Raw genomic sequence first — 21748 nt, 5'->3', positions numbered from 1 at the left:
TTCCTTTTTTGTTATTGTGGCAACCAGTGTTTAAAGTGGAGCAGCAGTCATTAGACTTATCTTTTAATGCAGCACTGACCTAATTAACACATAGAGACCGAAGCAAGAGGAGGAGACAGCATTTCTAATTTGCACATGAAAATATGATCCGAGAACCGTTGCTTCAAATACTAGCTGAACACCTCTGCGGAAGATCATAAAATACCACAGAATAATACAAAAGATATGACAGATCACATGCATTGAATCCATGTATTCTTTTTTATCTTTTTTGAAGTTTTCAAAACAAACAGCTGAATAAATTAATGTACAACTGTTTGCTAAAGTATTATATCATTCTGAGATCAACCTAAATATTTGAAAAACAGAGTGTTGTTTAACTCCTTTGTCAATAATCTATTTTATGTTCATTTTCATTCTGCTTATTGAAACACTTGCTAAATTTTAATCAAAATACTCCTGTTCAGACTCTAAAATGCTTTGAAAGATGAACCAGCTTGACGAGATGGCATTAAGAACAAGCCAGAGCACAGCACGTCCACAGCTCCACCTTCAGCTGGGCCATCCTTGGCATACCGGCGACGCCACATATCTGTGTATGCACACGCCAACATGTGTAAACACTCTCACACCCTTACAATGTGTATACACAAAATATGCTCTCACACTGAAAAACATGACCCCATCCACAAACAAATACTGCGAGTGGCACACTGATAAGCTTTCTGCCTCGACTCCGCCTCGGCCAAGTATGCAGCCGACGACAAGCGGCGACACTAACAAACTCGTCTCGTTTCCTGCTTTTCAAAAACAAACAAAGACCACTATCTGAAATTCATAACGTTATTGTTTTTATCTGAAGTGTCTAACATCCCAACTCCACCACATATCTGAACATTTCATTCCTTCCTTTCTTCTATTTTTTACTGTTTTTCCAGTCATTCTACAGTGAGTGTCACCTCAAAAATAGAAATTCCTTAAATACTGTCATAGTTCTCATCTGTGCATCAGAGATCCCAGACTTAAAACAGCCAGCGACTCCTGTGGCTACAAGTTGTTGCTTGTCTCAAAGACAAAGACTTCAGTCTTAAAGAAGCTTAAAGATGTTTATTCTCCCAAAACTGTCAAGTTAAAACCTACTTTCTGCACTCATAGGTTTCAGTACTTCAAAGTGCTGTTCCAAAAAGTCTGCAGGTACTCTCTGTGTACCATTATATTAGAAACACATCCAAATACGACTATATGATTTGCTAAGTCTGACATTTTCATCATACTAACTTTTAATAACAGTGGACTGCAACATAAAACATGATTTAAGACACTGAGAACTTAATGAAATCTGACAGGTTACTTGAAAGACCAGACTCAAAGCATAGATTAGCACTCAGGATTAGAATAAGTGTTTTCTCTTGATCTGAACCAGAGCAATCAAAGTTCAGAAAGAAAAAGTTGAATGAGATGTAGCAATATTTTATAATTTTTTCTTTGCTCTATAGAATGCCACAAAAACTGGCAAAATGGAAACAACTTGAAACTAACTTATTATAGTTAGAATAACCCCGTGACCTGAAGACAATTTACTTAAAAATGAATACTGTTGTATTTGTGTCCACATCTTGCAAAAACAGCAACTAAATCAGGAAAGATTTTGCTCAAAAATTAATCTGTAGGTTCCCCAACAAGCTAGCAGAGATTGTGTAGTTTGCTGCATCCTGTCTGATGTCACCTGCTCTATGATGTGGTCACTGAAATCAGTTTAAAACAGTTGAAAAAGTTTACACAATTTAAAGCAAAATGCTCAGTTTTCCTTTATATTTTTTCTAGAGATTAAAATGTGGGAAATTATCAGAGTTACATCAAAACAAGAAAGAAACTGCTCCACATGAAATGGTAGCTAGCAGGAGCAAGACCCAAGTTTATTGGACATAAAACATTACCTATATGTATCCAGTCAGGTGTATCTTTATAAACACACGGTAAAGCCTTCGCTTTTAAGTGACATATTTTTAGAACATTATGGGCACTACTTTAGCTTAAATAGCCTGAGGTGGGGCAATTAAAGAGAGAGCAATATTCAGAATAAGATTAAATGTGGTGTCATTTCATGGCTCCTTAAGCTAATATGTTTTCAGGCAAATACAGAAGACTGGTTTTACAAAACACAAAGTGTCAGACTAGAAGTTGGTTTCAGAAACTTTGTTATGTTAAATGACTTACATCTGTAATGGGGTCAAGTGAAAATTTAAAATCCTGGTCAGGACATTTTGGGCCAACATCAAAATCCACCGATAGACAATATTTAACCATGTATTACGCATATTCCCCTCTACTTTCGAAAGTGCAGGAGTGACAAACTACATGAGTTCTCTGCTTCGATTAAACGTCACAATCCTGCACTCCATCATTGTCACATCACCTGACACTTATCGGACCGTTACCGATATGTCAAAACATGATTCACATCAGCCGATACAAATATTGATGGCAATACATTGTGCGCCCCTAGACAGAAGTCTTCTTGGTTTCGCTTTATAGTTATCTATGTCAGACATATATATTTGAGCCAACAATGCAGATGAAGGAATGTGGATACACACTAACTCACCCACTGAGAATACAAGCAAATATATTACAATGCTTCCTTCTTAGTGTTTTATTCTGAGCTACATTGTATTGTCTTGTACAGTTTCAGTTTTGTCATGCCTATATGCCTTGTGATTGAAAAAAAGGAAGAAAAACAAGTGGAAAGTATGAAACAAATCTGTACAGAGACTGCCACTGTGACTGGTAAAGCTCAGAACTTGCACAAGAGGAATAACTCCAACATACCAGTCAACATAAGTAATATAGATGCACAGCTCCACTTTTCACTTGCAATGCTGTAGTTGAGTCTGTGCAACTGTCTTGGGATTTTCTAGTATTTATTAAAAATCAGGTTAAAATCCTGGAGAACTGCAGCTTATGTGAGTAAAGAAAGCCTGAGGGTGAAGGCACTGTAGAAAGCAAAGCTCATAGCATACTCTGTTACCATGAACTCCACAGGGGTTAAATGCTACAGGGTTCAGAAAAACAGACCTACTTCTGTGAACCACATGACCCACGCTCTGCCAGGCAGGCACCTCACTTTTTCATCCCCTCCCTGGAGTTTGGAGCCGCTTCTAAACTCAGAAGCTACTTTATGTGTCTGACGGGTTAAAGAGCGTAGTTACAGTGCCTTGCAGAAGTATTAACACCATCCGGAGTTTTGTAGTGTTACAGTGTGTTTTTTTAGGATTTGATGTGATACACAAACACAAAGAAACTAATGACTGTAACATGGAAGGGAAATGATACATGGTTTTCAAATTTTTTTATGAATAAAACTTTGAAAAATGTGTTGTGAATATGCATTCTGCCACATTTACTCTAGTTCTCCTAAAACTTGGAAAGGACTCAATTGATAGTCTTGGTAGTTACTTTTCTAATGAATAGAGAAATTGCATAAAAAAAACTGTATCTCTGGGAATAATCCCTGGAAATACAATCCCTACGGTGAACCAAGGTGAAAGAATCATGCTGTCAGGATTTGCTATTTTCTAGCAGGGAGAGTAAACCTGATAAGAGTTGAAAGGACAATGTGTGGAACTAATGTTGCATTCAATTTGTCTCATTGATCAGAGCTTGGATCTGGCAACGACGTCACCCACAAGTTGAGTGAATTTTACAAGTCACTAACTGCTATTAGCAATACTAACCAATAATGCATTTCTCATCATTTTGTGCACTTAAACAACAAATATTTTACACTATACTGACCACTGGCTTGACGAGCTAAAAACTGTCCAAAATGAATCTAAATTGTTTATTCTGGCAGCTGTCACTACATTCAACATATGTGGCAGCCATATTGCACACTAAAGTTGGAGCTGCTCAGTAAGCTCCGAGTCTAACTGTCCTGGTCAGAATTTCCTCATTCAGGGGACAGTCTTTGTTATACATCACATCACACTGCATATGCCATTCCCACAGAGAAACATGGAAGTGGCAGCATTATGATGTAAGAATGCCTTGCTTTAGGATGAACAGGAAACCTGGTCAGAATTGATACAAAGACAGATGCAGTTAAATGCAGGGAAATCCTACAAGAAGTTGAAAGCCAACAAAAGCCTTCAGACGTGGGACAAAGTTTATTCTCCTGCAGAACAAAAATCCTAAATGTACAGCCAGAGCTACAATATAACAGTTAAGATTAAAGTATATTTATATTTTAAAATGGCCCAGTCAAAGTCCAGACCTACAACAAATCTAATAACGAATCTGTGGCAAGAATTAAAAGCTAATGTGAAAATACTCTTTTTTTCAATATGATTGAGCTAGCATATAGGAATGTGTAAAATTCAAAATCTGGACATCTTTGGAGTCCAGTGTACTCCAAAGACGTACACTGGAAATTCTTGCAGCTGTAATTACAGCACATGGGTGTTCTAAGAGATTTATTCATAGGGCTGAATACAAAAGCACATTACACTTTTACCATCTATTTTAAGATTATGCGGTTGTGTTGTTCCCATAAAATTCAAACTCACTGACATTTGTTCCTGTAATGTGACAAAATGAGAAAAAGTTTGAAGGATATGAAAATTTAGCAACACACTACAAATGTCTGAAAAACAAACAGCCCAACTCACCAAGTTGTAACCAAAATTTTAGATTTGTACAAGAGCAGATTTCCCACACTAACTGAAAGAATCTGCAAAAACAGAACTGACATGGCAGAACACACCCAGCGCACAACTCACTCCCTCAAAACAAGCATCAGCACGGGAATACAAGCCAAACTTTGTCTTCTGTTTTCTCATATCCTCCGTAGTATCATAGGAGGATATGAGAAACACAAGGCTTGGACCATTGCTTCAGGTCAAACGAAACAAACATTAAATACAGATCTGCAAAAGAACTGCACCTTACAACTGGAATCAAACCAAATTCCCAAACCACAATAAACAGATACAAGGAAGCTGAAGCAATCCTCGAGCATTTCTAGGCCATCGTCATTTGAAATAATACTGTTGTTTGGAATTCATTCTGTAGCTTCGGTACAATCAGTATGGATTGTGCTCTGCAGCTGGTAAAATTCAGCCCAGAGAGGTGAGGTGAAGGTGATTCATCAACAGATCTGTGCAGTCTTCTATCTCAACAACTGGGCAGCTGACCAGCAAAGTGTTTATACATGACAACTTGAAGGGCATGCACATATACACATTTGAGCACTTCTGAAATGAGAAAAACTCAATTTACAAGGCAGTCCGTGTCATGAATCCATGAGAAATGGTCCACAGTTAGTACAGGTCATAGGTTTAGCTCATAGCTTGTCATTTGTTGCTGCATTGTTCGCTTGTTGCAGAAAAAAAAAGATGTGTTGCAGGATCAATAAACTATCTCACTTTATCCATCTGTGGGATCTGTATGGGATTTAAACAGAGGCTAAAAGCCATGACACACCTTTTAATAAGATGAATCAGCAAAAAACATGGTGCAATAGGGTTCATTTCTTTACATTGCAAGACAACAGGCTCATGTTACAATTTATGAATCTTTCACCATGACCTAAAACATACATCCTACGCTGAGCTAACTGTACCTCGGAGATGCAAGTAGTGAATAAATCATCCTATCTGAAAAAATAAATACCTAAAATAATGGTGAGGTAGTGCACACTAAAAGGGGATTGTCTTTTATGATGACTGGTTGGTGAGAAGCGTCTTATCAGGCCAAGTAACAATGACCTTTGGATACAGATAATGGTGTTTATTAACACATTGATGAATATTAATTGTAATCATCCTTATTGTGATGTAGGAAAATTTTTCTTTTTAGGTAAAAGTACTATACTGCTTTCTCCTATACACTCATACATTTAGAAACATGGAGGGAAAAAAGGATCTCCTAGATCTTTTTGGTCATTTCTTCGACTGAAATAGAAAGGCACAATACAGAAATTCTTAAGTTAAATGTAATACCTTTTACAACTCTGTGGACACCCTGTTGCAAATTTACAAACCTGGGCAATGCAGCCAACACATTTAAAGTTACCAGCACTGTAAAAACGTTTATACATTGATTAGCTGTTTGGCAAAACTTTAACCTGCTTCTTTGCTGGAAGTAGAATTACACCGTATTATTTTTAATAGAAATGTGTATTTGATAGTTAAATCTTATCATCTGTGAAAATGCTCAACTTACTTTTTAAAAATGTCATGATACTTGTAAGAGGACTGGAAAATAACTCATCAGTTATGAATAATAGCTGATTATGAAATTAATAACCAACAGATCTGAAAGAAAATAACAACAGATCTGAAAAAATAACATAATAAGAAAAAACATTTTGATGGGACAAAATGTTTTGTCTGAGATAATGGAGGCTGATCGTAAATTAATAGTGGATTTATGAAGACTGCATCTCCTAAAATCATCCAAAACCTATAAGATTTTTTTACTTTCTGCTGCATCACAACCACAATTTAAGTGTATTTTGATTTCTGTGACAGATCAACACAAAGCATCTCATAAATATAATGTGAAAGGAATAATAGTGAAGGCACACCTCGTTTTTGGATTTTCTTTGTTACAGAGGAAACTGGTGGAAACTTCTTAAACTCAGATTGAATACAGAATGTCTAAACATCAATTTTCAAGATTTGCAATAGATTCTCAAGGATTATTTCCCAGATTTTGACGGGGTCATTCCTACACATATTTTAAAAAAGCTAATTTTACTTTTTTTTTTTTCTTTTAAGCCATACCTTCTATGAAGTTATTATACCTGCATTTATGCTACATCTGATAGTCTGGTTGACTCAGTTCCACTGGGGACCAAGATTGTAACATTTGTTGCAGTTTCAGCTGCTGCAGTGTGAGTCAATCGAACCAACCATTTAAAAAAACCATTAAGCGCATCGTCTGTGGTGACATTGTACCAAGAACCATTAAAGATTGTAAAACAAAAACCTCTAAACAACACAGTAAGTGTGACTTCCTTCTTCACAAAATGTAAACACAAGTGGAGTGGCTTCAGACTTTAGCAGTGGCAGGATTTCTCTTTTCTTGGCAAAAGACTAAAAGCCATTTCTACAGCTAGTATAGACTTCTGTGTTGGTTTTGGTTGTATTTAACCAGAATGCCCTGCTCTTTAATCCGCTTCCAAACTTTGGAGAGGTCTCCGGTCCGCTTGGCATTCACTCCAACCAAAACCAGATCAAGGTTATTAGGCAGATCAGACTTCGCCTTTTTGGTCTGCATCAGAGTTTGATTGTATATTCACACCTCCCTCAAAAAAGAAATGGACTTCCTGAGCAAACAACTGAGTTTTATTAAAACAGACCAAACAGGGCTGGTGTGAATGCAGCCCTGTTTAGATTAAATTTACTAGTTAAAACACTTCAGAAGTCTACTGGATGCATTGGATCTCACTAAAGTAAACAAGTAAGAGAGTTGAATACAAATGCATGCCACACTTATATGCATTTGTGGCATGCATCACAACATTTGTGCTCCATCATATCAAATCCCAATAAAATACAAAGTCTGTTGTCATGACATCATGGATTATGAAAAAGTATAAAGAGTACAGGTCTTTTGTAAAGCACCCCATGTGTATTGTAAAGTATGACATATTCATGAAGAGACCAACATACCTTGTTACCATAGCACCTTCAGAATTTAGGTACAGTTCAAGCTACTAAAAAGCTAAGCAGTTAAACCTCTCCACCAGAGTCCAGGCTTGCTAATTTTACATGTTATTCATCATCAGCAGCTGACATCAAAATGTTCTCCGAATTAAAATGCTGCTTCTGTTTAATTAAAAAGAAAATAAGAGGTTGGAATTAAAACCCCAATAAGGATTTCTGCAACATCAGATATAAATATTTCATCAGATTTACATTGTGTGGCGTAGCACAGATAGATATAACGCAAGAGGAAGCATTTTTTATGCTTGTTACCTGACAGGTAATGAAGAATGAAAATTCTGGATCTAAATGAAATTTAAGGATTTTACAGTCAATAAGTAGTTTGAGTCACTTCAGGGAGTAAGTTGGAAATTTTAACCTCTGGTCACTTATAAAAAGGCAACAACAGGGGAAAGCAAACCATAATGAAAAGGGAAGGCATACAAAGCATTGTAAAAAGAACAGAAAGGGGGGCAGGAAAGGGAAGCAGATTGCGCTTCTGATGCCATTTCTCCTTGTCGAATATTTCAAAGACCCATAATGACACAAAATACCCCCAACTGTCAAAACCAACCAATTGCTCAGTGTTGGCTGAACAGCTCAATAGTGTGTGCATGAGTGAATTTAGGGCGGTTTTAACAGGAGTCGCTAAGTTACAGTAGTATATGTTCAGCTCTAGGATTAGTTCAATCTTAACTGACTCCTAAGCGAGGCTCTGCTTAGCCTTCTTCCTTTATCAAAACACGTGGAGAAAACCATAGGCTTGGGACTAATTAGGAGTCAAGCAGAGACACACATGTGCAGAGAGATGCTCTTTCTTCCTGTTTCCAAGCGTCTGTCAAGGGTGTGAGGAGGCTACAATGAGGCCTTAAAGAGCAGAGTTGTGCAGCTCAGACCACTCATTAGCTGGGAACACAAGGTACAGATAACGTTTGCAAGCTTGCTATTGTGCTGCTCAAAATATCATGTAGTTTGGCAAGCACATATCACACAATTACTTTGTTTTTCACAAACATCCATTGGTTTCCATTTTAATTTGTTACTATCATATAATAACCATATGCATAAGAACATTTGCAGGTGAAGAGCTAAATCACCTTGGAATGAAGAGAGAAAAAGATAAGAAAATAGCAAAGGTTTTGCGTGCGAAGCTGTCTGCGGTTTCTGTTCTGTTTAGAGTAAATTCCCTCTGGAAAAACAACCATAGAGAAGTGAAAAGATGGAAAGTACACTTTGTAGTAATACTAGGGGTGTAACTGTAGACTTAAATCACAGTTACATATACCCAAACTGGATCGAAAATTGGGTACAGTATAACAACAAAAAGAACCAATGTAAATGAAGCCAAATAGTAGGTTCTTTTTTACTCTTTCAAACAGAAAGTAACCCTAGAAGCAAATGCAGATGAAATTAGCTCAGTTACTGATATGTTAGGAGGCTCTAAAGCAACAGGTTGTGTACAACAATGCAGGATGTGTAAAAAATATATATAATAAATTCTTAATGTATGCAGGCCTCCTGCACATTACCTTACAGACCTAATATCTCATTGGACATTTCTGTTACAAATTTCAAATCAGTTTAATATAAAGTATTCAAGCAAGATGGATCTCATCACACTTCTACACAATATTAATGTTTTTTTGATTCTGCATTTGATCCAGCAAAAAAAAAAAAAAAACTCTGAACTGTAGTCAACTATATTTCCCCACTTTCCCACTCACTGTGTAAAATCAATTAAATTTATACAAAGATTGGTGTGTTTCCTGGGAAATTTTTACATACCGCAGGGGCAAGCAAAGTCATTTTCAAAAATATGCATTTTATTCACATAAAGCGTATGCACTGAACTAAGGAGAGAGTTTAATAATGTTCTTTTACATGTTGGAAGGTTTCTAAGCTGCACAAACAGTGAGAGTGGAACAGTAACCAACAGTAACCCAGGTGGCTTACTGAGACAATATCCTGGCCTGGCTCACTTTCCTTCAAGCCCTGCAGGTCTTGACCTGGTCACAAGCCAAATTTCAGTCCAAATCAGCCCAGTGTGTGCACCTGACCCAACAGCGGGTCGAACAGGTGAGGATTCAGGGGAGAAGCAACATGAAAGAGAAGCTAAAGCGAACTATATGGAAGTAAAATGTTTGGTTAAAAAGCACATACTGATTGAACAGGGCATTATCAACAGCTCGGCTGGATACAGGCCCATTCTAAGTATTACACCGTGCTAATATTTGAAAGCTTCAGTGTTGCAGGGAAATGTTCTGCATGCTACAGTGCTTCAAACAACTTTAAAATAGTGTTTTTTTCATTTACTATTGTACAAAAATCCAAGCCATGAGGCAAACAAAGAGGTTTGATCCTTGCAATGGGAGTTACCCATTATAAAGCTCCATTTCTAAAGAAAAGACATTCCAAATGAACAATCCAAAACAGCACTGTAAAAACCTATTGATCTAAAGACATGCAATCAAGCAGCACAGTGCGACTGTAGTTTCAGAAAGCCTACAAAAGGCCAAACAATGACAAGTGTAAAGCAAAAGCCGTTGATCCCTCATCTGCCGCGTCGGTGCTAAAATGGGAAGTATGTGAAGCAGTTGGAGAGCTTACAGTGGGAAAGTGTGACATTGGTTCCTCATGGGGACCGTTTAGTTCACAAACTGTTATTCTGTTTAATTTACTAAAACCTGGCAGCACGTGTTGCATTTTGTAATCTGGATTAAAAACATGTACAGAAAGGATGTATTTAAAAATAATACAAGAAAACTTCACTTTTCAGGTCTTATTGAAAATGAAACTATATTGAAGGAAATAAAATAAGTTATCCAAAGCTGATTCTGATGGCACTTATGAAGCACGTTGTCATCTTTAAAATAACATAATGCTCATTTTTAAGATATTGCTTTAAATATTAGCTATTACAGGGTTTATCTGAGTTTTAGTAAGCTAAACTTGGATTTAAATGCAAAACCAACATAAATTATAAAAAATAACCTAACAACTTATATTTAACAAAAGCAAGTTAAGTACAATTGCAAACTTAAATTAGCATTTTTAAGCTTTGGCATGTGACTTGCATGTTTTTATACAAAGGTCACACAACTTCAACACCTCTCAAAAGCATGTAGTATGCGCCATAAGAGTAATAGTGGGTTTCTAGGAACTATTAAAATGCCTGTTTTTCAGGTAGTCTTCTTTAAAACAGTAACTCTTCAGCGATGAACGAGTTGGCCGTGGATAATAGAAGAATGCTCGGATTTTAATTGAGCAAAAAAGATTCAACTTAAAGTCAGTAAGCTGGTTTTAGGAGCAAGTTTCTCAACTTTCTAGTAAAGAGCGACAGTTTGGGGATATTTGTCTCTCCACAGAACTCAGTGCTTCCCTGTATCATATGGTAGTTATGTATCGATCAAGCGTTTTCCAACCGGTACAGTTTAGCAGTTTTCCTTGTAGTCTGATTGCCAATTTCAGTTTTAATCCATAACACAAAGAAGAAAAATAATACACACTTTTTTAATACAGCATTTTAACTCATGCTAAGCTTTAGCTGATTTTTTTTTATTATTATTATTAAACTTAAAAAAAGGAAACAGACTGTAAGGTTAGTGTATGTGTTAATATAGAAAACTAAATATTGGGAGATCAAGATTTCCAGAATTAAAATCAATCAAGGATAACAGTACTATTCCAGTCTCTGGCAGATTGACTGGAGCTTCTCTGTCAACAAGGTTTGTAGCTCTGCCTGAATTCATCAGCAAATGTTATCAGTGTGTTTATCACAAATAAAATGCATAAATCAAGAAGAAAAAAGAAAGGGAGAAGCAAAAACTGAACAGTAATTTAATCAATTTAAGACACGAGTATAAATGTAACATATGACTTAGTAGTTATGACTTACTACAACCTTGAGGAGTTTGTCATTTAGCAATAGTTTCTATAGTAACAGCTTTAACACTGCAACAGAATAAATTTGCCCCCACAAATAAAACACTCTGAAACTGAGTTATGTAACAACATTCTAACATCAAATATTCTTCCACAAAGGTAATCACTATTAAGATTAAAGCTTAGTAGGATTAAGTTTTCCTTTCTAAAGGAGTCAAAATAAATGAACCCTGGCATACTAATATTTAGCTGGAACAACATTCTTCATAATTTCTACTGGCAAACAATAAAAACTCCAGAGGAAGCATTCACAGCTACATGTAGCTGTTGCCAATCTGCATAATGACATCAGAGGTTTTGATGTGCAGAAAAAACAAAGGAAATATGAATAATAAAATCTGAATGCCTGGTAAGTTACACTGGCAAAATAAGTTTGAAATATTTATAACAAGTGTAGTAGCAGCCATCTTAGTATTTCCTTTAGATCTGTTTAAGGCTGGTAATCAAATAAGCTAAGGATAACTCCCAGTGGGCCACAACAGAAAGTTCCAATGGCAAGAATAACAGCAAATATTATTTTTTTGGGAAGAATCAATAACGATTTGTGTTTTGGTGCCTCCGAGGAGTAAAATGTGACCTATGTGTCGTTGCCTGGGAAACTGCTGGAGTTATCCGAGCAGCACTGCCATCAGATTCCCTTTTAATTACTGCTTCCCTAAAGTACAAGTTATCAGATGAAGGTCAGTTAAGCATGAGCGTGCCAGTGCTTGGGAAAAAATGAAAAGGGTTCAGTATACAACAAAACACATTAAAAGAAATAGAGATTGGGTAGTCATCTGAAAATACAGACAAAGAGGGAAGGGAGAGAATGACGAGATCAACTTCAGGGAATTTACCACCCAAAACGACAGCAAAGATCTCTGCTCCGGATCATACTGGGGAGGACTGCGGCTAACAATGAAGAAAAATTCTGAAACTAAGTATGGAACCACAAGGGATCCGAGAACACCAGTTTGTTGGACACTTTGTTCCAATTCTATTACTGAAAAAATCCTGAACACAAATACGGAGAACAGACCACCTGCTGCACCATCTGACCAAAACAGACAGCGACAACAAGCCACCTTCTTAGCTTAAGCCATTTTTTAAAGTCTTAAAACATTCTTGCTACTTGTTGATCATTTTAGTTGTAAAACTGTCTAGTTGTTTTTGTCAAATAGGTTGCATTTACATAACTCTCTCCTTCACACAGAAAAGCTATTCACAGCCCCATGCCCAATCTGACCTTACAGAGTCAAGAAGCCAGGAGGACAATGCTACTTTAGTTGTTCTGATTCAGCCACACATAACAACAAGCTGCAGCTACAGTCACACAGTCCCTCACTGGAATTTTGTGTTAGACCAACACAAAGCGGTGTCTAATTGTGAACTGAAAAGAAAGCTATAAAAAATGTTCACATGTTTTGCAGCAAATTATATTTAGGATGAAATAGAGCAGCATGCTAATTCTTTATTTTGATATTGATTTAGACATGAAGACTTTTGATGAGGTTGAAAGGAAGTTATTGCAGATATGCAAACATAATTGTACTTTATATATATTGGTGTTAATTAGTTCAAGATAGTCATGATGTTCTCTTTTTCTGTGATATTTATGTCCCTGACTGCAGTAAAGCACACACATAATTGTTAGTGTGACAACAATCATTATGTAATGCAATACAGCAACTACTTCCTCCTGCTTGCATGAAACAAAACTACTTTTTTTTTGGTTTGTTTTTTTAACTAAAAATGTGTCTAAAATGCTTTAACGACCACAAGAAAAATGTTAGCTATCAAAGTCAAATTTGGTTTCCAAAAATGTACTTTTACATAAACCTGAAGCCCACCAACAAAGATTACTTACTGTTTACAGTAGCTGTCTGACTGTTAGATTGTTGATTTAGGTTTGCAATGTAACTACACAAACAGTAAAGGCAAGTTAAGACATGTCAGAACAAAGTCCTTCCATTTTAACCTGTGGAACCCTGTGATTGACTGAATGCAAATGGAGAAAAATGAACAAAATAGGAAGGTCTTAGTTGTTAAAAACTAAGTTGACTTAATTTGGAATCAGCATGCTGACAGAATACAGATACAGCCTTGCAAAGCAGTTGATCCAAGAACCTCAAAATATTTCACCAATGACGAACCGAGCAACATTTGACCAGCATTCTATGAGCAAATAAATATGAAGGAACAGACTATCGACGCCCCAGGAAAGGTTTTGAAAATGATAGTAAGCTCAAATAAATATTTGCTTCCAGAGTCACAAGACCCCAATACAACAGAGGCTGCAAGAGTCATTGATATGGGTTTTTCATGAAGGATGTGCAGACAAATCTGGTGCAACTGTTAATAGTGGTATTGATGAATAATATTATTCCTCGTGGATTTATTGTCTGAGGATAAGTATTATGTTTACAACTACAACAGATTGAAACCCTTTACGTCAAAGAAGCAACTAACCAGGCAGGCTCAGGAAGATAATTTGGTTTCATTCAGATTATCTTGGCAATTTCCGACCATTTTCACTGAAGCTGTTCTCCATTTCTTCATTCCTAGCTGCCTTTTCCATTTCCCCTTTCCCATCTTTTGACTAAATCAAATGCACCCCTCACCCATCCTCCTCTTCCTCTCCTTGCATTGCCTCCCCTTCCTCCTTCCACCAACGTGGCACACGCCACTGCAGTGATATATCCATGTGAGTCACCACAAGGGACATTCAACTGTGAAAGTGCAGAGTCCAGTGACAGCTTTTACACAGTAACAAGCAAATTGTGCAAATCCATGCCACCCCCCATTTCTAAAAATAGCAGCAATGCCACATAATGGTAGCACAGAAGAACATTGTTTGGTGAAATTATCACAAGAAAACTGACCTGAAAAGGGAAAATGTTATCACGACCTACTCCATCATCCATCCATGACTTTGGGTTGAAGCCAGCGGGACTATTTCTGGGGTACTTCTGGGATGCCACGTGGTTGTTAGGGAAGGTCTTCTTCAGTGGAGAGATGGAATTGATGGGAGTCATCCCTCCATTAAGCCCACGACGATAATCTCGGCCCTGAGATCCTCCCCAGCCGCCACCTCCACTTCCATAGCCACCTCCAGGACTCCAAGAGGTGGAGGAACCAGGAGATGGAGAGGGGCTCTGGTAGCTGGCCGGACCCCAGGGGGATGGGGGCTTGTTCAAGCTGTTGGACAAATGCGGCAACTGGTTGAAAGCCGGATTCCTGTGCGAGAAGGGTGGCGGTGGGTGGGGGGAGGCTGGGGAGCGTCGGTGCTGCTGGTGTTGGTTATGGGGGTGCTGGAAATGGGGGTGAGGCGGCGGGGCAGGGTGGTGCTGGGACAAGGCCGGAGCCGGTCCAATCTGGGGTGAGAAGTTTCCCCCAAACCCCGGACTGACGTGGTGTGAGAAGTTCTGGAATAGCAGAGGCCCGTTGTTAGCAGAGGCTGGGTTAAAAAAGCTGACGTCCTCGTTGATGATTGTTGACGGTGCAGGTGGGATGGCAGCTGACCAGTTGTTAAAACCAGTAAGGGATGACGAGGTTGTGCTCGACTGTACCGGGCCTGTTCCACCTAGACCAGATGTCTCTTGATAATCAAATCCAGTCAGGACAGGTGACTCAAGACGAAGCTGCTTCTCTTTTCCGTTGTTGCCCTCTGACGTGCCGTTCTCTGTCTTGGCTTCCTCTGATCGGGATTTTTCCAGTTCTGCAATTATCCCGCCACCGCTCCCAGTCTCCTGGTGACCCCCAGGAGATAACTGCTGCTGTTTTTCTTGAGTTTCTTGCATTTCCTGTTGCTGCTGTGCTTTGGGCTTCTCTGCGCCCCCGAGGATTTCGTCTTGCACACTGTTGTGGGTGGCAGAGGTAGGGAAGAGCCAGGGAGAACCTCCCGTAGTGCCATTCCCTGTGGCTGTAGTGCTGTTTATGAAAGCAGCGGGGCTCTGAGACACATTCTGGTGGTGGTGCTGGGGCTGCAAATGCGGGTGGATTCGGACCGGGAAAGCAGACTTGTTGCCAGTGTTGTTTTGAACTAGGACTCCGAACCCGTAATCCCCCATTTGTTCTTTCCCCCCAGAACAAATGCTATTCTGCGATCTCTTTGGTCAGACTGTGAAAAAAGCAAACAGAAAGGCATGCAGGTTAGCACTCAGTCCTTCATTGCCCAATAGATCAAGGGATCTAGGATCCATCAGGTGGTTCCACATCATCACATAAAATGTTTTCTTTCTTTGCTTTTGGGTTCATAATTACAGAAGTGGCAACCTAATTTAAGTAATATAATATTGGATATTGCTTCTCCTTCAGATAAGATGGTGAGAATATATTGCCTAAAAAATTCTGGACTATCGATTAAAATCTGAGTTGGTGTGAGGTTAGCTTCCCCTGTTTCAAAAGGGGTCTCTATATAAACACCTACATCTTTCAGCTTCCTGGCTCATTACTCAAACTGAAATTCTGAATTTACTTTATTATGTCCAAAAATATGATGACATGTGATCTCTTTTCCGACACAAAAGAAGTGTCCCAAGTCACTTGGAGCTGTAAAAATGAAAATAAAATAAAATAAAATCTTTTCAGTTTCATAAAAACATACTTTCTACCAAAAGCGAGTGGAATCAATCAGTTTTCAGGTTCGTTGGTCAATCAGTCTGAAACTCAAATATCCAATGTGCTTTTTTCTGATAATTGAATACATCAGAAGTAGGTACTATCAGGAGGCACAAGTCTTACAGTGCTGAGGATGTCAAAATTAGCTATTTTGAGAAAAGGTTAAGTAACATGTGAACGTGTTATTTGTGTACATCAACACATGAAAAAGTCGTACTGCTAACAGTTTTTAGAACTGTAAAAATTAGGAAAACCAAGCCCGGTTGTGACAACATCTCTACTCCAATTTTCAAGACATATCAAGCCAATATTAGACTGTGGATGACATCAAATCTTTCAGCAGATAACAGGAAGGCTCTGTTTTGTTCATTTGAGCTTTTGGAACTGGATTTATTAATGTTGGCACCCTTTTGAAAAGCTAATAGTAAAGTTAAGAATCTACTTTCTCCAAATAATATACACACAAAAAGACTAATTTTAGAAATATTGGTTAATTTAAAGGCAGTTATGAAGACATAATTGTCTAAACTGCTAAATTCAGTTGTCAACCATGTCATCATTTTGTCGTTGTAATTATTATTATTATTAAAAACTGCTTTTCCTGAGAATGCCTTTTCATGCACCCAAAGTGATGTCAACTCTCTTCCAACATAAATAATTAGTGATCAGGAATGTCAGAAAGGCTATAAAATGATTTGAATGCTATTCTCATATCACCTCATATATTGCCAAACTTCCAAACAATGGCAAGATGATGCAGTGCTCATCTAAAGCCAAGCTGTGAGAAACTAATTGTTTTTTTTGTTTTTTGTAATAAACATGGCATATGTTGCACAGGATTGTTAAGTAGTGCAAATGTACAGCATGTACAAATTATAAAAGGAATATTTTATTTCCTCATGCAAAACTACTTCAATAACATCAGATGGTATGGTTGTTAAAAATAGAAGTTCAACCTAATTTAGTATTAAGCAAGATATTTTAAAATGACATCATGGCTAATAAACTAGAAACACTATTCCCAGATGCTAGATCCTGAATTAGTATATTGATATCTAGGCTTTTAAAGAAAAAACAGAATTAGCGTCAGCAGGTCAAAGGCTTTACAAAAATTGGGAGTCTTCCAAAAATGTTCTATTTAAAGGAACCCTGTAGCAGTAGCAGACAGATTTAGAAGAGGCATTTTATTATACATGTGTTAAATACATTTTATATGTATTCTCTAAGTATAAAGTACTCATCATTAGTAGCCGTTTTTTAAATTTAATTATGGACACATTATAATCAACCATGATCATATGAGCTGACCCTTAATACAACCGAGGAAAAAACAAGTCAACGTTCCATCTTTAGCTAATTATAACCCCGTGACGTTGCCAGTTTGTAAGAGCCCAGCTGAGCTCCAGTCAGCCTCCCGTAAAACCAGAAACACTGCTGTGTCGAGAACAGGCTTCTTTCAGCAGAAGGAGGAGGAGGTTTTCAGAAAGGCAAATTAGCTGACAGGCATTGAACTACAAACAGCACGACAACGACACGAACACACAAACGTAATCAATCGGTCAATGTTTAAAATGTGACAACTTAACCGCCTTAACGTTTGGGAATAAAACAGTCGACCTTGCTTTGACAGCTGTCAGCAGGAGACACTATGATCAAATTAAATCGAAGATAAGTTTCAGTTTGGGAACAACGTTTCACATTTAACCAGACAATATGTATTTTTTCATTTTTTGTCCTTATACTCCTGCGACAGTTGTTGACATACAGCCAGTTATAATTTATAAAGGTGACCAGGGAAGTTTTTTATCCGTTGCTAACATTAGCAAGCTAGCTATTAACGGCTGTTAGCACAGATGCTAGCTCGCTGGACAGGCTGAGTATGCGGGCGAGTAAAAACCATTTTCACCTTCTGATCACCCCCTTCGACCTCGGAGATGCCTTTTTGTCGAGCTCCTTTGCTTCGGGCTGACAGCGAGAAGATGTCCTTGAAGCGATGAGTGCGGCAGGCAAAGCTTTTCAGAGGCGATTTAATAGCTGACTCGTACAGTGCAGTCGGTCAGCTTTTTTTCTCTCTCTCTCTCTCCCTTCTCCTGACGTGTCCTGCCTCTCAATGACACAGCTCTCTATCTGCTGTCTCTGATCTGGACTCGATCATCGAATAGCTTTGTTAATGTGGCAGCTGAGCGGGGTTCCCTTTTGAGCCTTATTCGATCGGTTTCATTGTCCGTTTGATTTGGGGTTATTTTTTGCTTGCTGTCTTTCCTACAGAGCCAGCCGATCCTTGTGTGTGTTTCTTGGCTGCCCCTCTCTCCTGGAACCGACCGTGGCCGAATGACAGCGAGAGATCAGCCGAGGCACGCTTCCGCTTCAAGCACCGCCCAAACCACTGTGGCTCCGCCTCCAAGGAGGCACACCTCGATACGCGATTGGACCGGCTAGTCTGCGTTCTCGCCCAGTTTTTTCATCCTTTAGCAGTCATGCACCAGTAACACACCCATAATATCAATATGTACTGCCCACGGAGGTCAGGAAGACAGAAAAAGACTCCTCCCACCACTGTCCTGTCCTTTCACGATGCAGCCGGTAGCAGGTCGTGAGAAAAATGAGTACCCCCGGCCCACTTCCCTTTTAGAAGGATGGAAAGAAAATGAGAATCTCTTTAACCAGGCTTTATCTTTCATCTAATGCTCCTTTGTTGTAAAAGACCAAAGTTAAATAACCCAGATTTATATGCAATGCATGCATGATTTTATTATTTATCTTTCAAAATATCTTCTTTTTGTAGCCCAACGCTATAAACATAATCATCTTTACATTATGGTTCTCAAGGCGCCATTCAGATTGCTCTTCTCTGCCTTTTTTGTCAGGTTCTATCCTAATTTTCCAATGTTGAATAAAAGATAAGATAAGATAAGATGAAGAACTTTTTAAATACCAACACAAAATACTGTGAAATTTTGAAGAGAAAGGAAAATGATGCATAATTTTTAATGTATTGCCAAACAAATTCAGCTCCCTTTCCTCTAACACCTCTGGATCAAGGTGTATTGTTTTGTTTCCTGGTTTTCTAACAGCTTCCATTCAAAAGTAGTTTATAAACTAGAATAAGCATTAGCATCTCTGTTTTTGCACCACTTTAGATGAGGGGCAGTAATTGTGGTGAGTTCATTAGAGGTAAAAATCACAGGACTCCACATCAACTACTTAGATAAAGTATAAGCTGATCTGCGTACGTTCACAGAAATAATAAATATTACAAATTATTTGCATATAGAGGACGGAACTGCAACACATTAGAACCGATCATGAGATATGCAACAGGAAGCATGCTAGCAATTGGTGTGATCAAGCAGATCAGCATAGACATGTGATAATGTGTTAGTTTCGGACTTATATGTGCAAAGTTTAAAATAAAATCAACACCTTCACTCATGAACACAATGCAACTAAACACAATGTTATATTTTCACATGGGAACTTTGCTCCACTAGAATTACATTTTGTGCTGTAACCTTGCAGGTCTTGTTTCAGTTATTTTTGGATTACTAAACACAACCAGATAGAAACAGTGCTATGAAAACATAATTATCCCCATTAACAATTTCCTCTTTTTTTTTTTTTTTGCTGTTTTTCATACTTAAATGTTTCAAATTATCACATTTATCCTAATGTCAGGCAAAAAAATAATATAATTCAATACAACTGCTCTTATTATCACAATTGGTGAAGACAAATAGTTATCCAAACCAACCTATCTGAACATATGATTGCTCCAAAGAACTTTAATTTTATCAACCACTACCAGCCGCATTACTGTCAGACCTGTAGAATTATGAAATCTCTCAAGTGGAGCCTGTCTAACAACAGAAAGTAGCCTTAAGGCAACACATCATGGCTAATCAAAAGCATATCTAAAACAGATGGCCTGACATAAATCTGTCTGGTTAAAGGTTACAAACACATTTCAATGTCATTTCAATGACACTTAGGGAGTGGTCCTGTTCTACTAGTTAGCTTAACTCAGTTCTGTTTGGCTGTACCAAGCTAGTGGAGCTTTAGCTGGAGCTCCAAGGAGGAGCTTTTTGGAAAAAGGCGGTGCTTTGTGAGAGCATTCAGGGTATTCTGTCAGGAGAGGTTCAAGGACTTCTCAAACATGCACGTATCAAAGCAAAATTTCATGTTTCATATTGATAAGAGAATAACATTTTAACATGATATAAAACTCAAAAAGTCAATCTTACGTAATATCTCCCTTTTAAAGACATGAGAATATCATCAATCTTCTGATGTTCTAAGACGTTAGAGAGTGGTCTATTATGTATGTAAAAGAGCGCTACAATCTGCAACATGTGCATTATTCTATTATTTTTATTGTATTACAGTGTGAAATAAATTATCAACAAACACAACGTATCTTGTGTGTTTTGAGAATTTCCACAATTCTCTTACTCCACTCTCTTCTTGTTTGAAAATCCTGGCCACATTTCTTCATCCACCTACACTACTCCCCACATATCTTTATCAGCTTCTCTGTCCTCTTTCCTCAATGTCCTTCCCTCCTGTTTGGTCATTATCACAGAGGTCATCAAGCTGCTTTGACTCTGTCAGTCTGACCGACTCTCAAATGGCAGTATTACATGCAGTTAAAATGGCTATCTAATAAATCTGTCACTTCAAGTCCAGCTGGGAGGGCGTGATAAATTAGAAAAATCTGCGGTGTCCTGCATTATTAAGCACGCACAGAAAGGATGAGCAGGCGAGGGGAGACGATTAAAGCAATCCGATTTAAAAAATAGATTACATGTCTCAGCTTCCAAAAATTTTTCAGGCTCATGCATTCCTGTACATTCAAATACACAAAGAGACGAATATTCTGAAATCATAACAGTAGTTCCTGTAGAATTAATTCAGATAAAATAGGCGGGACTGGTTTGACTTACACTTATCATGGACCAATAAAGTTTCCCTAGTGATTTCTCTGAACCATTTAGCTATAAACGTTGTATGATTGATCAACAAGCAACTTCAGGGAATTTTGAAAAACATCAACTGAGGGAGGAAGTCTCAATCTATTAGACAATTTTGAATTCATAATACTGAATGTTTTATTCAAAAGTATGAATGAAACATTGTGTGAATTAGACAAGATTGTCTAGTCACACAAGATGAAACCTATACGCATAAATAGCTACATATTCCCCTACTAACCGTTAATTAAAAGTCTTTTAGCAAGAATTTTTTGGATAGTTTTAATAGGTTAGGGTAAATTCTGGCTGAATATTTACCATTCCAATTTAATTTGGTTGGTTTCCTGCAATGGTTTTGATTTTCAAGGAAAGTCTATCGATATTGAACAGGATGGAGGTTAGGGCCATTCTGAAATCTTGGCATCAGGCTGCTTTCTTAATTTAAAATCTAATTTCGATGATTTAGGATTCCCCTGCAGGAAGACATAAGTGTGTCAAAGTTTAAACCATCTTGCCTATCAGCTGAAGAGA

General features: G+C 37.9%; 1 protein-coding gene across 2 annotated transcripts in view; it reads right to left on the bottom strand.

Annotated features, from left to right (window-relative positions):
• Positions 1-18641, bottom strand: part of cpeb4b (cytoplasmic polyadenylation element binding protein 4b) — a 39634-nt gene extending 20993 nt beyond the window's left edge. Inside the window, exons 1-2 of one of the 2 annotated variants that reach the window (XM_028030803.1) lie at positions 18157-18641; positions 14513-15750 (exon numbers count right to left, since the gene is read on the bottom strand). In XM_028030803.1, coding sequence (XP_027886604.1) covers positions 14513-15700 — 1188 coding nt within the window. In that variant the 5' untranslated portion in view covers positions 15701-15750; positions 18157-18641. The remainder of the gene's footprint in view (positions 1-14512; positions 15751-18156) is intronic. The other variant, XM_028030804.1, reaches the window with a different exon arrangement.
• Between the last annotated feature and the right edge of the window lie 3107 nt (positions 18642-21748).

This window comes from Xiphophorus couchianus, chromosome 11 (assembly GCF_001444195.1).
Source record: "Xiphophorus couchianus chromosome 11, X_couchianus-1.0, whole genome shotgun sequence".
In the NCBI taxonomy this organism is placed as follows: domain Eukaryota; kingdom Metazoa; phylum Chordata; class Actinopteri; order Cyprinodontiformes; family Poeciliidae; genus Xiphophorus; species Xiphophorus couchianus.
This window is presented reverse-complemented; position numbering and strand designations above follow the sequence as displayed.